The 22,020-nt window shown below is 39.1% G+C and overlaps 1 protein-coding gene across 1 annotated transcript in view; it reads left to right on the top strand.

Moving 5' to 3' along the window:
- Nucleotides 1-21,569, top strand: part of LOC102177789 (multidrug resistance-associated protein 4-like) — a gene marked incomplete at its 3' end in the record, with an annotated part of 234,569 nt that extends 213,000 nt beyond the window's left edge. Inside the window, exons 24-27 of the mRNA XM_018056287.1 lie at nucleotides 1,405-1,494; nucleotides 12,758-12,930; nucleotides 13,517-13,622; nucleotides 21,435-21,569. Coding sequence (XP_017911776.1) covers nucleotides 1,405-1,494; nucleotides 12,758-12,930; nucleotides 13,517-13,622; nucleotides 21,435-21,569 — 504 coding nt within the window. The remainder of the gene's footprint in view (nucleotides 1-1,404; nucleotides 1,495-12,757; nucleotides 12,931-13,516; nucleotides 13,623-21,434) is intronic.

Raw genomic sequence — 22,020 nt, 5'->3', positions numbered from 1 at the left:
TGTTCATATTACTGCACAATTGCACTCGTCTCACACGCTAGCAAAGTAATGCTCAAAATTCTCAGAGCCAGGCTTCAGCAATATGTGAACCGTGAACTTCCTGATGTTCAAACTGGTTTTAGAAAAGGCAGAGGAACCAGAGGTCAAATTGCCAACATCCGCTGGATCATGGAAAAAGCAAGAGAGTTCCAGAAAAACATCTACTTCTGCTTTATTGACTATGCCAAAACCTTTCATTGTGTGGATCACAACCAACTCTGGTAAATTCTTAAAGAAATGGGAATACCAGACCACCTCACTTGCCTCCTGAGAAATCTGTATGCAAGTCAAGAAGCAACAGTTAGAACTGGACATGGAACAACAGACTGGTTCCAAATCAGGAAAGGAGTATGTCAAGGTTATATATTGTCACCCTGCTTATTTAACTTATATGCAGAGTATATCATGAAAAATGCTGGGCTGTATGAAGAACAAGTTAGAATCAAGATTGCCAGGAGAAATATCAATAACCTCAGATATGCAGATAACATCACCCTTATGGCAGAAAGCAAAGAAGAGCTAAAGCACCTCTTGATGAAAGTGAAAAAGGAGAGTGAAAAAGTTGGCTTAAAACTCAACATACAGAAAACTAAGATCATGACATCCGATCCTATCACTTCATGACAAATAGATGGGGAAACAATGGAAACACTAAGAGATTTTATTTTGGGGGGCTCCAGAATCACTGTAGGTGGTAATTACAGCCATGAAATTAAGACACTTGCTCCTTGGAAGAAAAGCTATGACCGACCTAGACGGCATATTGAAAGCAGAGACATGACTTTGCTGACAAAGGTCCGTCTAGTCAAAGCTATGGTTTTTCCAGTAGTTATGTATAGACATGAAAGTTGAAGTATCAGAAAGCTGAACACAGAGAATTGATGCTTTTGAACTGTGGTGTTGGAGAAGACTCTTGAGAGTCCCTTGGACTGCAAGGAGATCCAACCAGAGCCTCCTAAAGGAAATCAGTCCTGGATATTCATTGGAAGAACTGATGCTGAAGCTGAAACTCCAATACTTTGGCCACCTGATGCGAAGAACTGACTCATTTGAAAAGACCCTGATGCTGGGAAAGATTGAAGGTGGGAAGAGAAGGGGACGACAGAGGATGAGATAGTTAGATAGCATCATTGACACAATGGACAGGGCAGCCTGGTGTTTTGCAGCAGTCCATGGGGTCACAAAGAGTTGGACATGACTGAGTGATTGAACTGAATTGAACTGATTTGCAACCTTATTATTAATGATTGTAGTAAACTTTGTTTTTTTTTTTTTTTTCTCTTGGCATTTTAAATCTGTTCTCTAAAAATCGGAATGAAATAAAAAGAGATGCAGTAATAACATTCTCTATTTTGTTGTATTTAGGACCCTATTGTGTTCACTGGAACAATGAGGAAAAATCTGGATCCCTTTAATAAACATACAGATGAGGAACTATGGAATGTCTTAGAAGAGGTAATTTATTAAATATGATAAACTTTTTAGTATCAATATCTAATATGTGTGTACATTTAAAAGCATTGCAGGTAATTAAGGGAGGTTAACAGTTTAATTGCCTTCATTTACCTCCTAGGAAAACATTGATGACATGGGTGTACTTAAAATGTGTGTATGATGAAATGAGTAAATATGAAAACCAACAGTATAATGCATCATGTTTCCATTGCACCCTTTTCCCTAGAACCCAAAGCAATTAGATACATTACATTTCTTGCCCTTCAGTCAGTCAGTTAGTTCAGTCACTCAGTCGTGTCCAACTCTTTGCGACCCCATGAATCGCAGGACGCCAGGCCTCCCTGTCCATCACCAACTCCCGGAGTTCACTCAGACTCACATCCATCGAGTCAGTGATGCCATCCAGCCATCTCATCCTCTGTCATCCCCTTCTTCTCCTGCCTCCAGTCCCTCCCAGCATCAGAGTCTTTTCCAATGAGTCAACTCTTCGCATGAGGTGGCCAAAGTACTGGAGTTTTAGCTTCAGCATCATTCCCTCCAAAGAAATCCCAGGGCTGATCTCCTTCAGAATGGACTGGTTGGATCTCCTTGCAGTCCAAGGGAGTCTCAAGAGTCTTCTCCAACACCACAGTTCTTGCCTTTAGTAGAACACTAAACTAGAAGGTAAAATTATGTGTTCAAATTCTACTAGTGACCTAGTGAATTAATTACTTTAATTTGCAACATTCATTTTTATTCCTTTGATCTTAGGATCAAAGTATCTACTATGTGGAGATATCAGTTGTTTTTCATTATTAACAGAAAGATAAATGAGATCATGCCAGTAACATGGTGTGAAATTTCATTAGAAAGAGTTTATTAAAGGTATATTATACATTTGAGAAGTGATAATTATTTATTAGCAGTTGCATCATTCAATGCCACAAAGCATATTCTGGTAACAGAACTCTGGACCTTTTGCTGAGGCTTTGTACTAAGTTCATTTCTAGAGAATTTTCTATTATTTGTGTCATGTTTCTCTTTGGCCCACTACTTTGAATCTCCTCAGTCTTGCATGAAAAGGATTTTGACTGTTAAGATGCTCTTGTTTTTTAATTTAATTTAATTTTTTTAATATTAATTATTCTTGTGCATTTTCCCTAGTTTTGCAAATTTATTCTAAGGTACCGATGGCAGAAACTCTACCTAGACTTCTAAATAATAGGCAGACTTCTAGGCTCTCATAGAAAATACCTAGCCAGGTCTTTTGCCTTGAAAAAGTATGTGTTGCACAAATAGGCACTGAATATTTACTTTCTCTCATTTTAGAGAATTGTATCTTATTTCTTAAAGTTTTTTTTTGGGGGGGTCAAAAATAGAAAGCAATTGCTCACACTGTTGTTTTGAATCAGTTTTTATCTTTTGGTGTCACTCTTCCAGGGATAGCACTGAGATATGTAATTCATAGAGAGCCTTTGACTATGAGTCAGTAGATTCGGAGGTCTGACAATTTCCTGCCAATAATTCTGGTTTCTGAAGTTTGTCAGCACTGGGTCTTTACACACCCACCCTGCTTTCCAGCAATTGTGGGAATTTTATTTTCCTAAATCAGGCTGGTTACTTCACCTTATCCTAATTGGAAAACAGTGGGCCTCTGATTTCATTTAAGTTTGTAAGTCTTTCTACAGTGAAATTCTAGAAGAAAAGAGGTGGGAACAATAAACCACTAAGCTCTCGAGTTCATAGGATGCATTTACTGGTGAAATTGGGACACATTTTAAGCTGGAAGACCTGGTATATCCCTACTTATTTCTGAGCTTGAGATCTCTCTTCAGAGATTCTCAGAAAAATTACGTTAAAATTTTAGAAAACATTATTCCATGGACAGAAAAGAAATGTTAGTTGGAGACAAATCCTGTTAAAAACTCTCTTACAACTTGGCCCTAAAACTTATTAATTCACCTGAAGAAACTAAAATTAAAATAAAATTTAGTAGCCTCTCAATTCTAAAATGATGAGTGGTACATGATACTAAGATCTACATTTATTTAGACTACATTTGGAACTTTCATTAACAGAAATAAATATGAGTTTATGTCACAAAGTGAAGTGTGTGGTTTCTGTATATTGCTTCTGAAATTAACCCTATTATTTTAGTGATATATCTTAAAGAGAGAAATCATCCCACCATGGTGTTCCTCTGGGAATTATTTCTTTATGTCCTTTGTATATATTGTTTACCGATCTTCACTGGAAAACATGTAAATCTCATAAAGAAATAATTCCTAGAGGAATACCATGAAGGGATGGTTTCTCAGTCTAAGCAATGAGGTCAGTTTTTAGATGGATTAAAAACCCCAGTCATTGCTTTATAAATAAAGCCAAATTGAAACTGTCAATCAAAACTAATACAGTTGACCTAAGAATAAGAGGGCACTCATTTTACTCTTTAAGAATTTTAACTAAAGGGAAAAGACGCTTTAAAAAATTTTTTAAAGTCATCTATTTTTGCCTCCTCATTCTCTCCTGTTAGAGATGGACGTCCATAAGGGAGAGAGCCCTATGGATGCTGTCCCTCTCATCTTGATTATTTTTCAAAATATGTTAAAAATATGTTTTTCAATTTCTGAAAAATAGCCAACTTACTATACACTGAAGAATGTTCATTAGAAGGTAGTACTAATTAGAGCACCTAAAAAAACAACAGCAGCTCTACAAATATATCGAGTAGTGCTTAAAGATGAAGCACTTTATCACTCAAAGGTTAAAAGAGCACAGTAGATAAGACCCTGGAAGTGAATCAGCAATGTGTTGCTTCCGCTGAAAAAACAAAACAGCTTTGATCCAGGAGTTTACAATTGAGAATATAGTATGTCATGTCAAAACTGTGCAGAAAACATCCAGTTATGTGAACCATTGATAGTATCTCTGTTAAAATACAAGTATGTCTCATCACACAGGAAGCCAAGATACAGAAATCTGGGCATCAGCAACCTGTGCACGTGGTTCAGCCTTGCTATGTGACAGGTCACAGGCCCATTTCCCAGGGCCTTGTATTTAGGTGAACAAGCTCCCCTTTTACTTCATTTACTGCTGGCTCTGCTCTGGTAATAGCTCTTCCCCATTTGTTGATTGCATTTCACTGTCTCTTTTCAGCCCACACCAGCTTTTCATTTTGAAAAGTAAGGTTTCACAAAATGTGGAAACCATCTTACATCTGGGTTAACCTTCTGTGAGGGACATTGGCACCTGGTTGAGAAAGATGGTTTATTTACTAGGTTATTTGAAAGTGTTTATGATGATAGCCTGGTGGGCTGCCATCTATGTGGTCACACAGATTCGGACACAACTGAAGTGACTTAGCAACAGCAGCAGCAGCAGCATGATTATAGAACTGAGGTGTCTCATAAGTTCAGCTTATTATTTTCAGTTTTGCTGTATTTTATTATTTTCCCAAGCTCAATCTGAATTATTCTATACAAGATATGTAATTTCAAATACTGTTATTTTCTCTGTTTTTCTTAAATTACCAACTTTTTTAAAAAAAGTTTTTCATAGTTTAAATTTAGATATTATGATATCTTGGGGCCAGTTAATTGTTGTTATAAGGAATATATTCCTTTAACAGTGATATTTGGGAGAAGGCAATGGCACCCCACTCCAGTACTCTTGCTTGGAAAATACCATGGACGGAGGAGCCTGGTAGGCTACAGTCCATGGGGTCGCTAAGAGTTGGACATGACATTAGCGACTTCACTTTGACTTTTTCACTTTCATGTATTGGAGAAGGAAATGGCAACCCACTCCAGTATTCTTGCCTGGAGAATCCCAGGGACGGGGGAGCCTGGTAGGCTGCAGTCCATGGGGTCGCTAAGAGTCGGACACGACATTAGTGACTTCACTTTGACTTTTTCACTTTCATGCATTGGAGAAGGAAATGGCAACCCACTCGAGTATTCTTGCCTGGAGAATCCCAGGGACGGGGAAGCCTGGTGGGCTGCTGTCTGTGGGGTCGCACACAACTGAAGTGACTTAGTAGCAGCAACAGCAGCAACAATGATATTTAATGAGAAAATAGTATTATATAAAATTACGTATGGATTTATTTCCTATCTTATAGAAACAGGTTATGTCAGAAGATAAGATGCACTTGTTGTCGCTTCATTCATACTTCCAACAAACGTGTATTGAGAGTTTTTTGGATAGGCAGTGTTGCAGATTCAACACTATCACAGTTACCAGAAGAGACAAAGTCTCTATCCTTTTGGAGTTTATCTTCTTATAGAGAAGGTAAAAAACAAACGACCAATGTGTGTGTAATAAAGTCTCAGGACTGAAACATGCAGGGAGAAGAAAAAAGTAGAACATGAGGAAAGGATAGCCAACAGCACTATTAACAATGGGCAATGTCTGTTGATCTCTTAATATCAACCTCTGCTGTAGATTCTGCACATACTGACTCACATTATATTCTAACAATGTTAGGAGGAAGACACTTCATTACAATATTATAGTCTTATTTAGAGTTTAGGAAGCTAAGATAGATTAAGCTCAGGAAATTGCCCAGTTGGCAGACCAGGCAGGACTTATGCCTAGGCTGTCTAGGTTCAAGGTCCCAATTTTCTGTTTTAAAACTTTCAAATCACAGGAACATGCAAGGAATAGTATGATGAACACATATACAACTTCACCAAAATTCACTGGTTGTTGATATTTTTTTCTGTATTTGCTTTCTCTCTTCTATCATCTATATTTTGCTGAACTGTTTGAAAGTAAGTTGCAGAAACTTTTTTTAAAGTTGCAACTCATCCTAAATACACAAACATGCACTTTTTAAAAACAAGAACATTCTCCTAATGTTCCTAATAACATTATACTAATATCTCACTCAAGAAATTTAATAGTAATATTACACTATTTGGCTTCCCTGATAGCTCAGTTGGTAAAGAATCTGCCTGCAATGCAGGAGACCCCAGTTGGATTCCTGGGTCTGGAAGATCCGCTGGAGAAGGGATAGGCTATCCACTCTAGTATTCTTGGGCTTCCCTTGTGGCTCAGCTGGTAAAGAATCCACCTGCAATGTGGGAGACCTGGGTTTGATCCCTGAGTTGGGAAGATCCCCTGGAGAAGGGAAAGTTTACCCACTCCAGTATTCTGGCCTGGAGAATTCCATGGACTGTAGTCCATGGGGTCTCAAAGAGTTGGATATGACTGAGCGACTTTCACTTCACTTCACTGCATTATACTATTATCTGATATGTTTTCAGACTCTCCAGCTGTAACTCTAGTTATTGTCTACTGTCTCTTTTGTCTTTTTTCCATTCAAATAATTAAAACTTGATTATATGATTATACTACAAAAGGTCTTCATGTTTGTAGCATTGTCATAACCATCCCTGATCCATAAATGAAATTAGAGTCTCAGAAAACCATGTGTTCTGGAAAACATTTCCACCTCACAACAGCTTATTCCTTGTCAGGCATATGTAGACAACTTGAAGGAAAGTGAAAAACCAGATTAGTGATGAGATATCACCTGAGCCACCAGTAGGTTTGAGGTTATTTCCTCACAGTCATGATGTCAGTCTTAAGAAAGACCAATTTGCATTTACAAGGATTACCAAAGTCAACTCAGAAGGAAAAGTGAGAAAGTCTTGCCAGTGTTACACTCTTGATCAGTCCCATCACTTGAGTTTAGATTTATGAAATATGTTTCATGGAATATTCAATAAGGCCTCTTCCTTGTAACGAGGTGGCGGGGGTGGGGGTGATTAAGCTGACTTCCATTTTATAATTTTCATTGTGGCCACTTGCCTCATAATCCATATCTTATTCTTCAGATTTTGCATATCTTTCATGCTATCACTAAATATTAACACCATACTTAATCCTTACTCGGAATTCCCATTTCTGTGGATTAGACTTTCATAAGGAACACAGTTCAGGATAACATTAATGGAGGTACTCCAGCATTTAGGATACCATGAAAACATTGCCCACTCACCCTGGTATTTTGTAATTTGCCTTTGTAATTCTGTGCATCTGCTAATTGGCCATCACTCATCAATCTTTAGTTCTTTAATTTGAAGTGTATTTACTCTATGTTCTTTAATTTCAAGCACAGTCTGAATTTTGTTCTTAATCTATAATATTTATCCAAAACAAATATTCATTGAACTGACCCCTGCAACTCAATATAGTTTCAGATTATCTTTGGCAGTTAAAAAGTTGATTTTTTAATCTTACAATTTTGATTTTATGAGGATAGATTAATACAAATACAACCTATACCCATAGTCTGGTGGAAATAACTTGTTGTGTTGTGGTCTGTTTTTCCTGAGTTTTCACTGAAAAACATTTATGAAATTCTTCAAAAAGTTATACAGATGGCCAATAGACACATGAGAAGATGCTCAACATTATTAATTATTAGAAAATGCAAATCAAAACCACAATGAGGCACCAACTCATACCAGTAAGAATGGCTATCATCAAAAAGTTTATAAATAATAAATGCTAGAGAAGATGTGGGAAAATGGAACTCCAACACACTGCTGTGTGTGTGTGCTGTGTGTATGCTCAGTCATATGCTCACTCATATGCTCACTCTTTGCAACCCTATGAACTGTAGCTTGTCAGACTCCTCTGTCCACAAGATATTCCAGGCAGGAATACTGGAGTGGGTTGTCATTTCCTTCTCCAGAGGATCTTCCTGACCCAGGGATCAAACCCATGTTTCTTTCATCTCCTGCATTGGCAGCTGGATTTTTTTTTTTTTTTATCATCGAGCCACTTTGGAAATCCCCAACACACTGTTGGTGGGAATGTAAATTGGTGTGTGGAAAAGAGTATAGAGGTTCCTTAAAAAAGTAAAAAAAGAGCTACCACGTGATCCAGGAATTATACTTCTGGGAAAAATGGAAACACTAATTTGAAAAGATACATGCACCCCAGGGTTCATTGCTGTACTATTTGCGATAGCCAAGATATAGAAGGAACTCAAGTGTCTGTCAACAGAAAATTGGTTTAAGAAGATGTGGCAACACACACACACACACACACACACATATAATGTGTATATATGTATGTATATTGTGTTATACAGACATAAAAAGTAATGAAAAATTGCTATTTGCAGCAACATGGATAGACCTAGAAAATAGTGAAGTCAGAGAAAGACAAATATTATATGATATCACTTATATGTAGATTCTAAAAAATAAAGCATATATATATATATATATATATATATATATAACAGACTCACAGACATAAAAAATAAACTTATGGTTACCAAAGGGGACAGACAGGGATCAATCAGGAGTATGAAATTCACAGGTACAAACTACTATACATAAAATAGAGAAGCAACAAGTATTTACTGTATAGCACAGGGAACTAGAGTACCTTACAGTAAGGGATTAGATCTGATAGACTGAGTGCTTGAAGAACTATGGACGGAGGTTCATGAAATTGTGCAGGAGGTGGTGATCAAAACCATCCCCAATAAAAAGAAATGCAAAAAAGCAAAATTGTTGCCTGTTCAGTTCAGTCAGTCAGTCGTGTCTGACTCTTTGTGACCCCGTGAATCGCAGGATGCCAGGCCTCCCTGTCCATCACAAACTCCCAGAGTTCACTCAAACTCATGTCCATCGAGTCGGTGACGCCATCCAGCCATCTCATCCTCTGTCATCCCCTTCTCCTCCTGCCTCCAATCCTTCCCAGCATCAGAGTCTTTTCCAATGAGTTAACTCTTTGCATGAGGTGGCCAAAGTACTAGAGTTTCAGCTTTAGCATCATTCCTTCCAAAGAAATCCCAGGACTGATCTCCTTCAGAATGGACTGGTTGGATCTCCTTGCAGTCCAAGGGACTCTCAAGAGTCTTCTCCAACACCACAGTTCAAAAGCATCAATTCTTTGGCACTCAGCCTTCTTCACAGTCCAACTCTCACATCCATACATGACCACAGGAAAAACCATAGCCTTGACTAGACAACACTTTGTTGGCAAAGTAATGTCTCTGCTGAATATGCTATCTAGGTTGATCATAATTTTCCTTCCAAGGAGTAAGCGTCTTTTAATTTCATGGCTGCAGTCACCATCTGCAGTGACTTTGGAGCCCTGCACCGCACCCCCCCCAAAAAATGTCTGACATTGTTTCCACTGTTTCCCCATCTATTTCCCATAAAGTGATGGGACCAGATGCCATGATCTTCATTTTCTGAATGTTGAGCTTTAAGCCAACTTTTTCACTCTCCTCTTTCATTTTATCAAGAGGCTTTTTACTTCTTCTTCATTTTCTTCCATAAAGGTGGTGTCATCTGCATATCTGAGGTTATTGATATTTCTCCCAGCAATCTTGATTCCAGCTTGTGCTTCTTCCAGCCCAGCGTCTCTCATGATGTGCTCTGCATATAAGTTAAATAAGCAGGGTGACAATATACAGCCTTGATGTGCTCCTTTTCCTATTTGGAAGCAGTCTGTTGTTCCATGTCCAGTTCTAACTGTTGCTTCTTGACCTGCATACGGGTTTCTCAAGAGGCAGGTCAGGCAGTCTGGTATTCCCATCTCTTTCAGAATTTTCCACAGTTTATTGTGATCCACACAGTCAAAGGCTTTGGCATAGTCAATAAAGCAGAAATAGATGTTTTTCTGGAACTAAGGAGGCCTTAAAAATAGATGAGAAAAGAAGAGAAGTGAAAGGCAAAGGAGAAAAGGAAATATATACTCATCTGAATGAAGAGTTCCAAAGAATAACAAGGAGAGATAAGGAAGCCTTCCTAAATGAAAAATGAAAACAAATAAAGGAAAACAATAGAATGGGAAAGACTAGAGATCTCTTCAGGAAAATTAGAGATACAAAGGGAATATTTCATCAAAGATGGGCACAATAGGGGACAGAAATGGTATGGACCTAACAGAAGTAGAAGATATTAAGGAAAGGTGGCAAGAATACACAGAACTATATAAAGAAGATCTTAATGACCCAGATGACCATGATGGTGTGATCCCTCATCTAGAGCCAGACATTCTGGTGTGTGAAGTCAAGTGGGCCTTAGGAAGTATCACTACGAACAAAGCTAGCGGAAGTGATGGAATTCCAGTTGAGCTATTTCAAATCCTAAAAGATGATGCTGTTAAAGTGTTGCACTCAATATGCCAATAAATTCGGAAAACTCAGTAGTGGCCACAGGACTGGAAAAGGTCAGTTTTCATTCCAATCCCAAAGAAAAGCAATGTGAAAGAATGTACAAACTCCTGCACAGTTGCACTCATCTTACATGCTAGCAAAGATATGCTCAAATTCTCCAAGCCAGGCGTCAGCAATACGTGAACTGTGAACTTCTATATGTTCCAGCTGGATTTAAAAAGGCAGAGGAACCAGAGATCAAATTGCCAACATCTTTTGGATCACTGAAAAAGCAAGATAGTTCCAGAAAAATGTCTACCTCTGGTTTATTGACTATGCCAGAGCCTTTGATTGTGTGGGTCACAACAAACTTGGAAAATTGTTAAAGAGATGGGAATACCAGATCACCTGAATTGCCTCCTAAGAAATCTGTATTCAGGTCAAGAAGGAACAGTTAGATCCAGACATGGAACAACAGACTGGTTCCAAATTGGGAAAGGACTGTATGTCAAGACTGTGTATTGTCACCCTGCTAATTTACTTACATGCAGAGTACATCATGTGAGATGCTGGGCTGGATGGAGCACAAGTTGGAATCAAGATTGCCAGGAGAAATATCAATAACCTCAGATATGCAGATAGCACCACCCTTATGGCAGAAAGTGAAGAAGAACTAAAGCACCTCTTGATGAAAGTGAAAAAGGAAAGTGAAAAAGCTGGCTTAATACCCATCATTCAAAAAACAAAGATCATGGCATCTGGTCCCATCACTTTATGACAAATAGATGTGGAAACAATGGAAACAGTGAGAGACTTTATTTTTTGGGCTCCAAAATCACTGCAGACAGTGACTGCAGCCATGAAATTAAAAGATGCTTGCTGCTTGGAAGAAAAGCTATGAACAACCTAGACAGCATATTAAAAAGCAGAGAAATTACTTTGCTGACAATGATCTGTCTAGTTAAAGCTATGGTTTTTCCAGCAGTCACGTATGGATGTGAGAGTTGGACCATAAAGAAAGCTGAGCCCTGAAGAATTGATGTTTTTGTACTGTGGTGTTGGAGAAGACTCTCGATAGTCCCTTGGACTGCAAAGAGATCAAACCAGTCCATCCTAAAGGAAATCAGTTCTGGATATTCATTGGAAGGACTGATGCTGAATCTGAAACTCCAATACTTTGGTCACCTAATGTGAAGAACTGACTCATTTGAAAAGACCCTGATGCTGGGAAAGATTGAAGGCAGGAGGAGAAAGAGACAACAGAGGATGAGATGGTTGGATGGCATCACTGACTTGATGGACATGAGTTTGAACAAGCTCTGGGATTTGGTGATAGATACTGATGATGAAATCCTGGTGCACTGTGGTCCATGGGGTGGCAAAGAGTCAGACAGGACTGAGCGACTAAACTGAACTGACTAATAGTAAGTTACAGTGGAAAATAATGTGAAGAAAAAAAAAATAAACTGATTCACTTTGCTGTATACCTAAAACTAAAATAATATAGCGAATAAATTACTGTTCCAGAAAACCTTTTCAAAATTATAACATTGAAGAAAATGCACTTGACTTGTTCACAATTATGGACTTAAACATGAGAAAGAATCATCACCAAAATAGCTCTAGTTTTGCTGATCTATGAGGTACAATTTGCCATTGTTTGAATTTATTTATTTTTTTTAGACATTTGGACCTTGCAAAATGGTGAAGTGCTGATAAGATTATAAATTTAGAGAACCATACTTCCTACAATCTATATATATATATATATATATATATATATGTTTTTAATTTACTTTAGTGTAGTAACTCCTTTGCAAAATCTATTTTTGGGAAATTTGACTCATCCATAGGGTTCTTTTAACTTTTCTGTTCAAACTGTACTGAGAGAAATAGCTTAGTTTTTTGAGAGACTTTCTTAACTAATCCTTAAGTAGGCAGGGGACACTGAGACCTTTTTGTCCTGAGCTGACGCCACCATCTTCCTCAATGAACACTCTTTGGAAAGAGCTATCCCCATCTCGTGGCTATACATATAAGATACATAAGGATACATTAGAGCTTTGGGGACATCAAAGCTCTAATGTCTAAAGGCTTGTCTACTTCAGTAGTTGTTTGTTTAAGAAAATGTCTTTCTTCTTTCTATATGCACAGGTACGACTTAAAGAAATAATCGAAGAGCTTCCTGATAAAATGAATACTGAATTAGTAGAATCTGGATCAAACTTAAGTGTTGGGCAGAAACAACTGGTGTGCCTTGCCAGGGCTATTCTCAGAAAAAATCAGATATTGATTATTGATGAAGCCACAGCACATGTGGATCCAAGGTATGGAGCTGAGATTCATGAAACTTGGAATCTGAATTTTAAATATGGTAAATGGGATTTATTTAGTGATGTTGAGAAATGTTTTTTATGTGCTCTTTTTGCCCCAAAGACATCTCGTGATAACATTAATTCCAGAAAACCAAGGAAGAAACCAAAACGTGGTAATAATGCTGTTATGAGGCATCCTGAGAGAGCTAGATTTGTAAATCCAGCTCCTGATAGTTTCAAGCAATTTGGCAGGAAGACAACTTTCCATTGTTTTATGAAAAATAGTAAGTTTCCAAGTAGACTTTCCAGGAAGAGTTCCTGGAGCAGGAAATGGCAACCCACCCTGGTATTCTTGCCTGGGAAATCCCATGGACAGAAGAGCCTGGTGGACTATAGTCCATGAGGTTGCAAAAGAGTCAGACACAACTTAGCAACTAAACAACAACAACAACAAAGACTGTTTTTACTTAGTTTTTCAAGAGCAGGATTATGTCTTAAGTATTGATTTTTAAAAACATAAAAATATCATGTAATATTTTTAAGTCTTAAATCTGCTTTACCTGTCTTTACTTAACTAAATGCAATTCTTTGATTCCAGAACTGATGAGTTAATACGAAAAAAGATCCGTGAGAAATTTGCACAGTGTACTGTGCTAACCATCACACAAAGGTTGAGCACCATTATTGACAGTGACAGGATAATGGTAAGGGCCTCACCTGTGGGATTCCATTGTTTCCATTTACCTTCAATTTTAAAATTTATTCTTTCTTGTAAAACTTGATTAAAACTCTAATTAATTCTTATTTTTTCCTCTCATCCTTGACAAAAACTCAAGTACATAAATGTAGTTTCAGAATGTGCTATTAATATATTCAGTAATTTCCTGTTTCCATTTAAAAGTTTATTTGAATTGCTGTTTTTTTAAGGTATCCAACCATGAAAATATTCCAAACTCACAATGAGATTTCAAATTTCAGAGTGGTGTATCAAAGTCATTTTTACTGTGTCACAGTTCTTTCAGCATTTTTGTATTCCCTTAATAAAAACAGCATTTCATTAGACTGCCAGGCAGATGTTAGGTGAAGTTGCAGAATTTCCCAGTTGTTGAGACATTCACAATATGTACTGTTAGAGGGGAGTCATTGAGGAAAAAAGACCTAATGAGAAAAAGTATTTAAACAGAAAGGATTTAATAAGGAAAATTTGTTACATAAGAATTCATGTTGATGTATGGCAAAACCAATACAGTATTGTAAAGTAATTAACCTCCAAAAAATAAATAAATTTATATTAAAAAAAAAAAAGAATTGGAGGACTAGAAAAATGAATCACTGGGGTAATAATTTTAGGAAGCAATGACTATGTCCTAGGACAGATCTCCAGACCTAAGGACTCAGAGAAGAAGCCTTATGAGTCAATGCTGAGACCTCTAAGGGGAAGTCATTGTCTAGCTACTGGTCATATTTATGAGTGAGCATGATGAGGCTAGTTCTCTTTCTGCAGAAGTAGCAGAAAGCAGGGAGACCGTTTGCTCTGCTTCCCACCTTCCTCCTCCCTTTAGTGCCCCCTACTGGCAGAAATTCACAAAGGGCCAGCAGGCCAAAGAGCCTCTGAAATGTGATTTGCAGAGACAACTTGTGCATCACAGTTGAAAATGTAGAAAGAAAAGCAGGTGGAGACTGAGTGACTGTAGATAAATAACTAGCAAGTCTCTCTCTCTCTCTTTTTTTTTTACTAGCAAGTCTCTTATACAGTGTATTCAGGCACTGCGGATGCAGCAAGCTCCAAACTTTGGCCTCTGGATGTCTGTGTACTGTCTTTCTTTCAGGTTTGATTGGCTCTTTCTTCCTTAGTAATTTAATATTTCCTTCCTTAGCTTTATCTCCTCTGTTTCTTCCTCCTTTCATTTTCTTTTTCTTTCTATTCTCTCTCTCTCTGTTTGTTCTTCCCCTCTGTTGCTTGCTGAGTTTCAATAGATTTTAGGTTGTGGTTTATTAAATGACAAGGAAATCATTCCTCAAAGGAAAAACCTTTGGTAGCAAATAAGCCCAAAAGAAAGCGAGATATTTTCAGGCTAACCTCATCTGGGTCAATGAGCTTATTTCACCCACTATATAGCTACTAGTCATCACAAGACTCCAGAGTATACAATTGATGCTGATTAGTGACGAAGATCATGGCATATGGTCCCATCACTTCATGGGAAATAGATGGGGAAACAGTGGAAGCAGTGTCAGACTTTATTTTTGGGAGCTCCCAAATCACTGTAGATGGTGACTGCAGCCATGAAATTAAAAGACGTTTACTTCTTGGAAGAAAAGTTATGACCAACCTAGATAGCATATTCAAAAGCAGAGACATTACTTTGCTAACAAAGTCCGTCTAGTCAAGGCTATGGTTTTGCCAGTAGTCATGTATGGATGTGAGAGTTGGACTGTGAAGAAGGCTGAGCCCCGAAGAATTGATGCTTTTGAACTGTGGTGTTGGAGAAGACTCTTGAGAGTCCCTTGGATTGCAAGGAGATCCAACCAGTCCATTCTGAAGGAGATCAGCCCTGGGATTTCTTTGGAAGGAATGATGCTAAAGCTGAAACTCTAGTACTTTGGCTACCTCATGCGAAGAGTTAACTCATTGGAAAAGACTCTGATGCTGGGAAGGATTGGGGGCAGGAGGAGAAGGGGACAACAGAGGATGAGATGGCTGGATGGCATCACTGACTCGATGGACGTTGTTGGGGTCCAGCCCCAGTGGATCCAGGGAATTTGAAGAGGAGATGGAGTTGGTGTCTTAGAAAGGACTATTTAATTAGAAAAGAGAGATTAGGAAATAGTGTAGTAGAAAAATTAGTGGAGAAAAGATGCTGAATAGCTTGGTTTATGTGGAAAGCTAATGAAGTCTCAAGAGAAGAAACTTGCACCACCTACATAGGCCACTGGTGCCTGCTTGAATAGTGGAGGGTGCCTCACCTTGGGCTCCCTCTAGTGTGGGTCTTAGAAGCCAGGGCAAGTAAGTATACATGCCGAGCCTCCACGCTCCAGATGGGAATTCAGCCAGAAAAGAAGAGAAGGAGAGAAAACCACACGGGGGAAACCAGTCTTTCCAGTGACTGGTCCATCCTTCATTGCCTGGGAAAGCTTGCTATACTTTTGGTTGTACATAGAGATCAATGGATAATGCAAAGTTATGCAGGGTCAGCAGCCCTGACTCTTATAGAGACCAGGCTTTCTCTCTGCACACCTAGCTGTATACACAAGTCTTAGGTGATTTACATCATCTTCTGGCCAGGAGGCCTATTAACATTTTATGGCCCTTTTCTGATAAGGGTCTGTCAACCAGAAAACTTATTTGCCTTAAAAGTGTTGTTCTTACTAAAGTCTGGTGCCACTCTCAGAAAGCACTAATTAAGGTTACATTCTTATATAGCAAGGACACAACAATTTTTAACAAGGAAAGAGGGGTACAGTGATTTATAACAAAGAGAAAGTTCACTAACTCAAAAGTCTAGTTTGCTAACATCAAAACTACTATATTCCTTTTTCTATATCCCAATTACACTGATTAATATCCTCCAGGTGCCTAAAAGATAAAGAATATGGAGGCCTGGCAGCAGTTATTGACTCAACAATGAAAACCCATCACCAATATAATTCTTAGCTCTTTAGAAAAGGCTCTATATCTTTAAGATGTTTTAAGCTGTGTGCCTCTCACGGTTGAGGGGCTGTAAACAATCACAAGTTGTAAAAGTCTCTAACTGTCAGGCAAGTTAGAGGGCCATCAGAGGAGTTTGAGCTGAGACACTCCTTTTATATGCAGGAGACTGTTAACTGGAGCTCTAAGTTAACTCTTTCCAGAGAAAGGTGGTTGGGGTAGCCCCCTGTTATGTCAGAAGAGTGGAAAGCACAGTACAATAAAGCCGGCAGATTCTGGTTTTGGGAGTAGATGCTCAGGAAAATCCAAGGGTACCCCTGAGGCCTGATCTCAGCCTTTGCCTTTTGCCAGGGCCCCTTCCTCATGACCTTTGCCATGGGTGGGATTCCCCATGCTGGCTCCCGGCAGGATGTGAGTCTGAGTGAATTCTGGGAGTTGGTGATGGACAGGGAGGCCTGGTGTGCTGCGATTCATGGGGTCACAAAGAGTTGGATACGACTGAGCAACTGAACTGAACTGAGAGATGAAGTAAATAGAAAAAGAAGGCCTGCACAATGATGCATAAGAGGCAGCAGATGGAGTTAACCAGTGATTTTGATGGTCCATACTAAACAGGTAATAATCAGGAATAAATGGTCAGTAATACCTCAGATTCCTTATGTCCAATGATATAATGGAGATTTTGACTTCTTGGGCAGTTTCTAGAAAACCACCTCCCACCCTCCTCCCCATGCATTGTCAGGTGGGATCATCAGTGGGGACACTGAATAGATACCAGACTGTCAGCACTGAGGAAGTGTCTGTAGCCTCACTCTCCCATGCTGAACATGCACAGAAGTGAGCTCTGCGGAGGCAGATGACAGGAGTAGGGGACTGCCAACCAAAGGGATGCTCTAGGCTCCAAGTAGTGCAGCTGGTCACAGCACAAGAACATCTCAGTAGGAAGCAGGCTTCTCCTGCAGAGTTTGTGAGGGACCGGGTGACAATCCAAGATTGGAGAACAGTGACTCTTAGAATCCAGAGATATTTAGCATGGAGCATCTTTAGTCATTCATTTTGTGTTCTTGAATGCTAATTGGAAAAGTAACCTTTTCCTTCTACTCTTTACCTGTCACTTTTTAAATTCTTATCTCTCAGCATTGTATTTCATACTGTTCCCACTTCTTCCACAGTAAGTGAATGATGCTGTGAACTTTACCTGTTTCAAGCCCTTTTTCAGGTTTTTCTTTCACCCTGTCCTTGCCCTCCACCTCTCCCTGCAGCCACTCCATTGTCATTGAAGGCATCCTACCAATGAAAATGAGTGATCTTGCATTGGGTCCATTTAAGTTTTATGTCTAGGACGACTAGCTAGAATATCAGCAGATACAGAAGCCAGATAAACACATCTTCATTGTGCTTATATAACTGACTCAGATAATATAATGTATTTTTCCTAAACCTACTAGAGTGACAAGCAATTTGAGGTTGATATTCGTTGGGGTTGAAAGTTGAGGGATTCTTATCACACCAAATTGAATGTCTGGTTTATAGTTTAACTTGAGTTACAGAAACCGTGGAGATATACCTGGAGATTACAGGATATTTTAATTTCAAGATTAAAGGGTTTTAAAATAAAAAGTTAAAACTATACCTATTTATTTTTTACACAAAGAAAAAAATTATAGTTGTTTATGTCAATTTGTTCTGAAATATCTAGAATCTTTGATCAAAACAATAAATGTAAAGGCTAAGTTGGTAAAATTCTGTTCCTGACATTTTTCAGTCTGGGTCCCATCTCAGGTCTTGTGGCCTGACATGAGTCTGAGCTGCACTAAACTCTTGCTCCTTTCGACTCTCCCTCCTTTCTGACTGTCCTTTTTTTTTTTTTTTCTTTTATTCCAATATTTGATGTAAATGAGTTTCAATCCTCAACCCTGCTTTGTCCCTCCCTCATTTCCCCTCTCACTCTCCCTCTTGACCACAGTCATCAATCTGTGGCATGTGGTCCTCCAGGTCCACATCTCTAATCCTTAGCTATTTCCCATGCCAGCTGGACCCATTCTCCAAACACCCTGATCTCATCCTATAGTCTTGACAGATTACACCATCAGTTCAGTTCAGTTCAGTCGCTCAGTCATGTCCGACTCTTTGTGACCCCATGAATCGCAGCACGCCAGGCCTCCCTGTCCATCACTATCTCCTGGAGTTCACTCAGACTCATGTCCATCGAGTCAGTGATGCCATCCAGCCATCTCATTCTCTGTCGTCCCCTTCTTCTCCTGCCCCCAATCCCTCCCAGCACGAGAGTCTTTTCCAATGAGTCAACTCTTCTCATGAGGTGGCCAAAGTACTGGAGTTTCAGCTTTAGCATCATTCCTTCCAAAGAAATCCCAGGGCTGATCTCCTTCAGAATGGACTGGTTGGATCTCCTTGTAGTCCAAGGGACTCTCAAGAGTCTTCTCCAACACCACAGTTCAAAAGCATCAATTCTTCGGTGCTCAGCTTTCTTCACAGTTCAACTCTCACATCCATACATGACCACAGGAAAAACCATAGCCTTGACTAGACGGACCTTAGTCGGCAAAGTAATGTCTCTGCTTTTCAATATGCTATCTAGGTTGGTCATAACTTTTCTTCCAAGGAGTAAGCGTCTTTTAATTTCATGGCTGCAGACACCATCTGCAGTGATTTTGGAGCCCCCCCAAAATAAAGTCTGACACTGTTTCCACTGTTTCCCCATCTATTTCCCATGAAGTGTTGGGACCAGATGCCATGATCTTCGTTTTCTGAATGTTGAACATTAAGCCAACTTTTTCCCTTTCCTCCTTCACTTTCATCAAGAGGCTTTTTAGTTCCTCTTCACTTTCTGCCATAAGGGTAGTGTCATCTGCACATTGGGTGGTAATTGAAACTAAACTCTTTCCCTATTGAAACTTCCCCATTGAAACTAAACTCATTCATGCTCTGAATTTAGATTCCTTTTCATTTGACTTCCAATGAACATGTATTAAGTGCCTGTTACCTGTCATGTACAATTCCAGGGGCCTGAGATGCAACACCAAACAAGGGAGATTGTACACCCTGCACTTAAGGAGATGCCAGTCTCACGTCCAGCCCTCTTGACCCAGGTTATTCCATGTCTGGAATGACCATTGTCCACCCACCCACCCTCACTTCTGCATGTTCACATCTATCCATTCTTTGAAGCCCAGTTCATTGCCTGATCTCCTCCTTGAAGCTCATACTCAGAACCTCGGAGTCATCTGTTACTAAACTCCTTTGTGTGTGTGTGTGTGTGTGTGTGTGTGTGTGTGTGTGTGTGTGTGTGTTTTCTCTTGCATTGTAGGCATTTGAGGATTTCCTTCTCTCTCTCTACTCTCAGCACAGGCTCCCTGAAGGCAGGGGCTGTGACTTACTTGTGTTTGGCTCTTCGACAGCATAGTGACAGGAATGCAATTAAATGTGTAATAAATATCTGTTGAATAATTCATAAATTAATAAAAAATTTTCTTGTGTTCCTCAAATGTGTTTTGCCTATGTGTTACTTAACTCTTTATTAATCCTGAAAGCTAAATCAGATTTGTTTTATTTTTCTGTGAATATATAAGAATATATAAGAGGTACACAGTAAATAAGTTAAGCCTGAGTGTAATAAAAATTGCAGTATAAAGCAGGAGAAATATTTATCCTTATGGGCATATTTGTTTAATTTATATATAAAGCTAGTACAAAGTCTTCAGTTCAGTTCAGTCACTCAGTCATGTCTGACTGTTTGCGACCCCACGAACCACAGCATGCCAGGCCTCTAAGACTGTCCATCACCAACTCCTGGAATTTACCCAAACTCATGTCCATTGTGTCAGTGATGCCATCCAACCATCTCATCCTCTGTCGTTACTCCTCCTGCCCTCAATCTTTTCCAGCATCAGGATCTTTTCAAATGAGTCAGCTCTTCACATCAGGTGGCCAAAGTATTGGAGTTTCAGCTTCAACATCAGTCCTTCCAGTGAACATCCAGGACTCATCTCCTTTAGGATAGACTGGTTGGATCTCCTTGCAGTCCAAGGGACTCTCAAGAGTCTTCTCCAACACCACAGTTCAAAAACATCAATCCTTCTGCACTCAGCTTTCTTTATAGTCCACTCTCACATGCATACATGACTACTGGAAAAATTGCTTTTTTAGTCTTACTCAAAGAGAAAAGTGGATTTCTAGATATTTCTTCAGTGCAGAGCTGTTATACTAAAGCTGCTTATGTAGCAACTCCTTTTTGTCAGGGTTTCACTTTCAAGATAATAAACTACAACCAAAATCAACTTTAACCTCACTGACAAGGGATTCAGCTCCAAAGAGGTGACATAATCTGGAAGCATTTACTTTTTTCCCAAGTTTTACTCAGTGTTTTTAAACCAACTTGACAGTTAATTTGTTGTCAGGTCACTGTTGTCTGATTTATATGATACTACTGTACTTTTTAGATAAACTGACTTTGATTTTCTTGAATTAAGAAATTTCCCAGCTCTGAATGTCTGTATAAACAATCCTCAAATCTCAGAGTCTGAAAGCTAAAAATACTAACTAATCATAACAACACCAAATGCCTTTGGCAGAATATAAATGATATAGATTGCTAAGTGGTTGTAATCATAGTCTAAAACTTTGACTTTCTTCTATTCCTATAACATTATAATAGCAAAACATTGGGTTAGGGCTTGATCTACTAGTAAACTAGGGTAATCAAACTATTTAAATACCAGCCAGTCTTACCACCCAAATAGATTCTCTGTATTCTCCCTGTCCTGCCCCTTTCTGAAATATTGTTGGAGTTATAATAAGTTACTATGAAATATTGTATACTAACAGGTTTCTTTCTGCTGCTTAACAGGTTTTTGATTCAGGAAGACTGGGAGAATATGATGAGCCATATGTTTTGCTGCAAAATAGAGACAGCCTGTTTTACAAGATGGTGCAACAACTGGGTAAGGCCAAGGCCGCTGCCCTCACTGAAACAGCAAAACAGGTGAGCCCACTGGGGGGAGTTGCAATTAACATTTATCTCCACAGTTCACTTCTCACGATTTAGTAGCAGGGGTCCAGAAGCAAGCTCTCTGTGTCCTTTTCAATTATAAGCCTCCAGAGACAAAGCTTCATGAATGGATCTTAACAGGTTGCAGGTGGAAGACAGGTCTGCTGGAACTCTGCAGAAGCAGTAGTGATGGGGCCAGGATGTGTGCATGCCCGTACACCTGAGAGAGATTTTGGATTGGACTTGGCACACATTTAGACTCTGGGTTCAGATTCTCACAGAGCACAGGACACCCATTTTGCAGACCTTTCATATTCATTCTGGTTGGTGCTCAGCACATTTGTGGTACAAGTTATGTCAAAGAATATCCAGGAAATTTGAGAGTTTAAGGGAAAAAATTTGGAGTATTTTGATTCTAGGAAAATCTTCCAGGGAAAGGTGTAGG

The sequence above is a fragment of the Capra hircus genome, chromosome 12, assembly GCF_001704415.2.
Source record: "Capra hircus breed San Clemente chromosome 12, ASM170441v1, whole genome shotgun sequence".
Lineage (NCBI taxonomy): Eukaryota > Metazoa > Chordata > Mammalia > Artiodactyla > Bovidae > Capra > Capra hircus.
This window is presented reverse-complemented; position numbering and strand designations above follow the sequence as displayed.